The 8006-nt window shown below is 42.9% G+C and overlaps 1 protein-coding gene across 1 annotated transcript; it reads right to left on the bottom strand.

The window, feature by feature from the left end:
* Positions 1-252: 252 nt before the first annotated feature.
* On the bottom strand, positions 253-6493 carry LOC120647323 (phosphatidylinositol/phosphatidylcholine transfer protein SFH12-like). The gene is made up of 15 exons (XM_039924085.1): positions 6331-6493; positions 5453-5518; positions 4092-4371; positions 3909-4008; positions 3510-3776; positions 3351-3428; positions 3148-3249; positions 3020-3069; positions 2585-2678; positions 2368-2466; positions 2136-2273; positions 1811-1919; positions 1327-1709; positions 868-942; positions 253-579 (listed from the first exon to the last, which is right to left on the bottom strand). Exons 2-15 carry the CDS (start codon positions 5496-5498, stop codon positions 562-564), a joined length of 1839 nt encoding a protein of 612 aa, XP_039780019.1. The 5' UTR covers positions 5499-5518; positions 6331-6493; the 3' UTR covers positions 253-561.
* Positions 6494-8006: the final 1513 nt, after the last annotated feature.

The raw sequence follows: 8006 nt of genomic DNA, 5'->3' as shown, positions 1-8006 counted from the left end.
TCTCCGGCGACCCTGCAACGGCCACTGCACCGCGCCACCACCACCCCTGCCCTGCAACGGCCACTGCACCGCGCCGCCGCCACCCCTGCGTACTCGCGACGCCACTGTACGGCGCCATGGATGCGGTACGGGCTACGAGCAGTATTTTCCCCAACAGAAAGTGAGTTCTCCCATTTGATTTACACCCTAGTCGATCCAATTGATCTAACAAATAGACACATCATGCACGTGTTCAATAGCAAAGAGCGCATATTGTCATCAGTTTGTATCATAAATATATTTATATTATTGGCAATACTCAGCAGTCCATCCAACCATAATTGGTCATTGCATTTGCGGGATTCACAATTTGGCAGCACATCCACATGGTAAGGTACAACACATGAGCAGCTTCGACAAATAATTTGCAACAATGCAGGAAAAAAAAAGAAGAATAAAAGAACATATATGTTACAATAAGAATCGCAGTAGTTTACTGGTAGATGCGAACACCAGCTCACTATTTTCCATCACAATCAGAATCTCTTGTCCTGGACGTGAATGATTCATTGTTGGTCGCTTCTACCAACGAAACAAACGCTGCAGGCACAATTTCAAAGGGCAGCGTTAATTTCCATGAATTGGGAGAGGATGTACTCGCTGTAGTGGATGTAGGATAGTTTCGGAGCACATAAATTACCGAGTCCTTCAAATCCATAATGATTTGCAAACGAATTCTAGTAAAATCATTTGATTAGAATGACCGCATTATTATACCAGTATATTTAATTGAACATCATTATTTTTTCAAAGAGGAACTGGCCATAGTTGTATGTACTACTTGGGACATATTTTATTTTGTGATGCGTTTTTTCTCCAGTTGGTTACCTTGCTTTTCTTCTTCTTTTTCTTCTCAATGTATGCAACAATCTCCCCTTGACGCTCAAGAGTCTCCTGCAAGGCCTGCAAAAACTCATTTCAAAGACAGGTTGTAAACAGATTAATTGGTTTAGAAATATGCAAAATATCATATACTTCGAACTGTTTTAGGTCATTTACTGATACAGAAATATAAGAATTAAGGTAAGAACTACTACTAGATTTGCCACTATTGCTGACAGATTGCCAGTAGGTGGTCGAAGGGGTGTGCTTGTTTATTTGGGCACTGATCTGCTTTTCCTGGTTGGTGATAGTTAGATGGGAATTCATTTCCACTCAGTGTAAATGGTCCAGTTATACTTAAAAACTGTTGGCCATTAAGAAAGGTAAAAGGCTATTAATGTGTGGACCCCCATCGCAATTTTTTTTAATTCTTGTAGTGGTATTCAAGTAAGTTGAAGATGATACCTTCTTTGTTGCTGCAAGCTCCTCTTCCAGTGCACTGACGCGGCTGACTGCAGCCTGCAGCATCTCCTCCTTGTCAGCTGGCATTGTTGCAGGTTTTGTAATGAGTGCAATGATCTTCTCCTCAAGCTCGGCGAGGCGCTTCGCAGATACCCCATCTTCATCAGCCGCCTTCACAGCCTCTAGTGATATCTTGGATCTCTGCCGTGCTTGGATTTTTGATTTACTTTTCGTGAGGGTGGTTGGTTTACTGCCACCTATGGCAACGCCAAGTACCTTCCCAGGCATGTTGCGGGTCACACGGAGCATCGTTGCAATGCTCATCACAAGTGCTATGATGCTACCAAAGAGTGGGGGGTTTGATCCAGTAGAGGCATTTACAACAGCTGATGAAGGAAAATATTTGTTCAGTCTACTAGTGGAAGGAAAACATTAGTTGTAATACTTTGTCAAAGATTGTTGGGTCGTCGTTAGGTTTGGTACTAACCTTTGGTGATGGCGAGCTTCTCATCTGGTAGTGTTTCCTGGCTCTTACAAATAGCATCTATGGCCTTTTCAACCATTGGGACATCGCAAGAATAAGGTGAACCGGGGGTCTGAAAAAGTTTGTAGAGAAATGAGAAGTGGAACACACACAGTCTCTATGTTGCGATTATTGAGGTTTAAGCTTCCGATTTTTCAACGAGAAGAACATATCATTTTGTACACTGAGATTCAAACTTCAAAGCTAAAACTCTTAACTAAGAACTTTGCAGCAGATTTATTTCGTAGAACGAATGTTATTGAAAAATCAATAATAAAGAATGTCTTACAAGATATGAGGTAGGCATAAGTTCCTCGTGGACAGGTGACAACTGAGGATGTTCAATTCGGCTGCGGCAAATTTTCCTTGACAAAGTGTGCTGACCATCTCCAACTAATTGTGCCTCCCCGTTGAAAGAAGCTTGTTTCTTGATTTTAAATGAATAAGAAAGAGAGGCATAAATAGTAGTAATAATGACCCCAATAACCATGATAACTTGATAATGGTTCGATTATTTTTACCTTAGGATATATGATATCATCTTCACAAATCATTTTCTGCTCAGCCTCAAAAGAGGGCGAACTGAGAGATCCACACCTCTCAGCACCACTTTGAACCATCTTCACATCAATGTGGCGTAGGGATGCTCAGTTAGTGCCTTATCCTCGTGACTTTGATGATGTGTAGCTGTAGTAAAGACTTCAGGGTTGAGGTCAAGGACAAGATTGGATTACGCACCTTTACAATTTCGGGATCCATCCAAGGGCCTTTGTCAGCCTTCATGCAACCACCTTCGCACTGGCAGGTTCCACCGAAAAATTCTGGCAGCTCGCTGAATAGTAAAAATGTGCACACGTAAGTTAGAAGTGTGTCATAGACGTAGCTCACGAGTTTATTAGTCAAGCACTCAAGCTCATAGCTACTCCCTCCATTTTAAATAATAGGTCATTTGACTTTTTTGAATACAAGTTTGACCACTCGTCTTATTCAAAAATATATGCAAAATATCCATTCTTTTGTTGTGTTTGCTTTATCAATATAATTTCTTCAAAAATGACTTAAATTTGACTAGTTTTCACAAATTTTTTGAATAAAATGAATGGTCAAACTTGGAGTTCAAAAAATCAAATGATCTAAAAATTTTCACAAATACTTTAGAGTACTACTTCTTACCTAGCATCAATCACCTCAAGAAGCTTGCTCTGATACTTGTTACCCAGAACCTATAGAAATACATAACTCATGAACTATTCTTCTAATTGAGCTCTAGAAACATAGCTAAAGAATGTGAAAAAAAATACATGAATCTTTGCAGTGGTCTTCGGGTCAAGAAAGCTCTTCACTGTGCTCCATAGAAGCCGGAATCCCTGGCCTGCATTAATGATGAACATCCGGCACAACGTCTGGGACCAAGAAAACGGATGTGGTAAGAAAAGTATTTTTTTTACAAAAAATGTTGCTCAAAATGCATGCGCAAGTATTGTTTAAATATCAAAGGAATTACCTCCGGATAGTTATCACCATCAATCTTCTGAAGCATACCGATGAGGTCCCTTGCAGCTTTGCTGAATTGCTTCATTCCCTGAAAATGTGTTTGTCTTAGGTAACTCACTGTATAATTGCAACAATTAAGTAAACTTCCAACCTATTTGTAAATGCATACCACTCCTTGCACATCGAGAATTGTTGTGCTCTGATTAATATGGCGCTTCGCAGCAATTGAGCAAGCTGGGAACTTAATAGCAAAGTTCTTCTCAAACTCCTTGACATGGTTCTTGACAAAACGATCCATTGTGGTCACCTGCATGAGCCTATTGACATCAATCTGTCCGAGCCGTTCAATGTAAACAGGCCTGCCTTCCTTATCAACCCCATGGTAACCTTGAGGGTAGCATTGTGCCACCTTATCAGCTTCATTGAATTCAAATTCCTAAGATGGCATTATAGAAAAAAGAAAATGTGACAACAATTTATGAATTAACCTGTAAGTATTGATGAGAACGTATCCACCAAACTACCAAAGTGAAGTTATTTTTATCAAACTCTGTGGGAGCTGTATTACCTCGAGAATTGTATCTGCACCAAACTCCTTTCTCCACTTCAGCATATCAGACCACATTTGCTTTGCCTTATCGATATCAAACTTTCGTGCCTTCAAAAATCTGTATCATCACAACTTTCAGAAATACTGCTCCACGTTAAAATGCAATCATACAACAAGATGCTCCATTACTATATCACACACCTAAGCATCATGTGGTAGTCATCATGCTGCGATGGTAGCAGCTCTTCAAGTACAAGAAGCTGGCGGAAGGCGTCCACAGCCTGCACTTCCTCAGGATCGCGCTCATCCAAGATTGAGATGGACATGACCTTGCTGCTCTTTCTCCCCCTCTTCATGGAATGCCTCAACTTATGTGATGCGCTCATCGCCTTCTTCTTCAGAGACGCGATCATGGCTTTCTTTTCATCATCTGAATATTCCACATTGGATTTCCTCTTCTCGTCATAGTTTCCATCTAAGGCTGCATACACCATTTCTAACAAAAGTTAACTCTGCAAAGTTTTCATTGCACATACTAAATTAGACTTTTAACAATTATGTTAGATTGTCATTGATTGGCAACAAAATTTCTGTTTGCCATACATGTAAATTTTCAATCAAATACAATTATGTACACATTCAGATATTATGAAATATTATAAGTTTTTATTAGGACATAGAAAAATAGTACAATAGTACAAGAGCAACTCCAGTTGACCCTCCAAACAACCCCTATATCAAGTGCAGAGGGTTAAATGAAAAGAATGCACTCTAGTAGACCCTCTACTAGATTCTCTGTTTTGGGGACACCTCTAAATCCTCTCCTCAACCAACCTAGCTATTCTATGGGGTCTCTGGGAGCCTGAGAAACTCTAGCAGGCTCTCCAAATAGACGTTATTTAATGTTTAGTAGGTTAAGTAAAAAAGATACACCGCAGCGGCTCTGCTGACCCTCTTTTTTGTAGAGGCCCCCCAAATCCCCTCCCCCGCTCTCCATTCCTAGGGGGTCTCTAGTGGGCCCTCTATTATAAGTTAGAACTGAGAGTTATTGCTAGAGGCAATCCTATTAATATTTGGAGGGTCTGCTTTAGGGCTATTGGTGGAGTTGCTCACTCCATCATACCCTCTAAACAACCCCCGTCTTAAGTTCAGAGGGTTAAACAGAAAAAATGCACTAAAGCAGGCCCTCTACTAGGCTATCTATTTTGGGGAGGCATCCAAATCCTCTCCTCCACCCTCCAATCCTATGGGATCTTTAGTGAGCCCTCAATTATAAGTGAGAATTCAGGGTAGTTGCTGGAGTTGAAGCAAGTTTAGAAGCCCCTGTAAAATAGAGGTAGCATCTATTTTACATTTTGAAGGTATGATTTAGGGGTTATTGCTGAAGTTGCTCTTATAAGTTAGAATTGATGATTATTGTTGGCGTTGAATCAAATTTAGAAATCCTAGTCTCCATTTAGCATTCAGAGGGTCTGATTTAGGAGTTATTGCCGGAGTTGCTCTAATAATCCTGCATAGTCAACAAGGAAAAGCCTATGGTATTTAACTATGTGCATACTCACCAGAGCTTAGACGGTGTTCATGAGGTCCTGACAGGACTTCTGCCATTGCTGGGTCGCCCTATCAACCTGATAAAAGAAAGTAGAGGTCTTTGAAAAAAGAATTAAGAAGATTATTGCTTGTTCAGGTAAAATGCTATGGGGGGGAGTACAATCGAAACTGAATGACAATGTGCATTGTATTTCATTGAGGTGATGGTAAGCCAGAAATGATCTGATGCAACACGAATACATAGGATCAAAGATCTTCAAATTTAGGGGTTGTGCACGAGCACTGCTTGCTACCAAATAAAGCAGAATAGTCTGAAGCAATAATTTTCCATTAGGCCAATCGGCAAGAGCTCAGGATATATATCCTGCAAAGGTTACGATTATTACAAGTGAAACAAGGACGTTCTCAATACATGTATTCCCTTATTTTATGATAAAAAGATAATTGCAACATAACAATTCGATTGCAGTGCTGTGAACTCATGTTTGTATCGTAATGTCCACGAAGCAATAGTGCTCTGAATGATAGTAGCCAAAAATCAATCTGGTATACTCAAGCAAAGAAAATAAAAAAGTTATCTGAAATATGAGGCGATCGTTAATCGGCTACTACTCTAGTGTTGCTGTGTTACAAGAACAGAAAAAAAAAAGATAAAAAAGTACTGCTCGGAGATTCTGGACCACAAACGCATACATAGCATCCTGGTAGAAAGCCTGAATTAATCTAGCCAGAAATAATGGTAAGGGAAAACGAACTGATCAACAAAATGCTGGTGATCTCATTCCCACGGCGAGCAACACCAAATAAATTAGACGAGACACACACGAATGGTACGATCGAGAAGGGTGGGGCGATGGCGGAGAAAGAGAAGAACGACGCGCGCAAGTACCTCCGAGAGGGGAGCCTCGAGGCGAAGATTGGGGCGCTGCTGCAGAGAAATGGAGTAGGTGGCCTGGATGGCGCTTACAAATTAGAGGCGGGGGCAATGGCGCGCTCGTCGCGGGGAAGGGGGGCCAATGATGATTGATGAGAGGCTCGCACGACGCACGTAGCTAGCTGCCGACGGACGGGTTGTTTTGTTGCTGGACAATGGCTGTCCTTGTCCGGGCGGTTTGACCCCAGGTTGTTTGTTTTTTTTTTTTTGGCTTTGGTCGGGGCCACGTGGACCCACTAAACATAGGCAGAACAACATGTGATGGATGCCTTTTGAGCGGATGCGCGCGTTAGCCACTTCGGCTCACCATTTTGCCACGCTATCCCGCACAAACGCCAAGCGTTAGCCGCGTAGGAGTCACACAGTTGCCAAGCGGCACGGGCGACGTCATCCCAGGCCCATCCCACACCAGGACAAGCAGCTGCTCGTCCTCGCACCGTCCGCCGACATGGTCACGAGCAACACCACGGCGGCCGCAGCGCCGGCCACCTCCTCTTCCCGTTCCTGGCGCAAGGCCACCTCATTCCGTTCCTCAACCTGGCCCGGCGCCTCGAGAGCCTAGGGCGTCGTCGCGGCAGCGGCCAGCGCCGTCTCGTGGTCACCATCATCAGCACGCCTCGCAACGTCGCCGACCTCCGGCGCGCGGTGCCGGCCGGATCGTCCATCGGATTCGCCGAGCTGCCGTTCTCGCCCTCGGACCATGGCCTATGTTCGTTACAGGAGGGTGGTGTGTAGGTGTTGGGAATGACAGTCCATGCGATGTTCCAGGCAACCAAGATGTGCTTAGACCTGGACCTGCAGCTGCAAACCTTGCTAAGTTCCTTGCTGAAAGGCTGTCGTATGGGAGCTTTTATTCCCAACAATGTATATGGGATTGATGATTGTAATTTACAAAGAACTTTCAGGTACGTGTTTGCCATATGCTTTTCAAGCTTCTTTGGCTAGCCTTGTACAGTTGCCCTGAATCTATACTTGTTGGCGTTTTGTGATAACCTAAAACACTCGTTGGACGTCAGTGCCATTAATGATTTGACCACTCTGATTCAATGAGTCATATAAGCTGACACAATCTGTGGCATGCTGTAGAGTGGAGACGAAACCACTTGGAGGCCAGAAAAAGAAAAGCTGATGCAATATATAGCTTAAATCTACTACAATCTTAGGGAAATGCCCGTAATCATTCACTGGATCTTGTTCGTTCATAAAATTTGCCTAGAAATGTCAGTACATGGCAAGACAAGTGCATACTAAACCTTCGGTCGTAACAGGGACGGTAAAGACAAACTGAACATGTAAAGATCTACAGAGACTATCTTGTTCAAGACTGACAATGTCGTCTAGATGTATAATTTACTGCTGGGCCATGGACGGCATCGACGAAGTCGCTCGCAAGCATGGTTTATCACGGCCTGATGTGTCTTGTTTTTATCACCTGGCTACAAGGGCGGAGCCAGGAATTTGTTTTTTTTCATTATTAAAAGGGGGCCAACCATATTAATTTATAGAAAAATTTAATCAAAATTTAAATGTTCAATGCAAATTCGGGTACCATAGAGGGGGCCAGGCCCCTGCCCGCCCCCCTGCCTACGCCCCTGCCTGGCTAGAAGAGCCGGATTTGATGCCATAGCAAT

This window comes from Panicum virgatum, chromosome 9K (assembly GCF_016808335.1).
Source record: "Panicum virgatum strain AP13 chromosome 9K, P.virgatum_v5, whole genome shotgun sequence".
Taxonomy (NCBI): Eukaryota; Viridiplantae; Streptophyta; class Magnoliopsida; order Poales; family Poaceae; genus Panicum; species Panicum virgatum.
Note: the sequence above shows the minus strand (reverse complement) of the source record. Positions and strands in the feature narration are given on the sequence as shown.

Bases quoted from the DNA above. Each gene is read 5' to 3' on its own strand.
- LOC120647323 (XM_039924085.1), bottom strand. From the start codon at position 5,498: ATGGCAGAAGTCCTGTCAGGACCTCATGAACACCGTCTAAGCTCTG. The intron at 4,372-5,452 runs GTGAGTATGCAC...TGGTGTATGCAG, and splicing joins TGAACACCGTCTAAGCTCTG to CCTTAGATGGAAACTATGAC. The intron at 2,679-3,019 runs GTAAGAAGTAGT...TTTACTATTCAG, and splicing joins CTTGAGGTGATTGATGCTAG to CGAGCTGCCAGAATTTTTCG.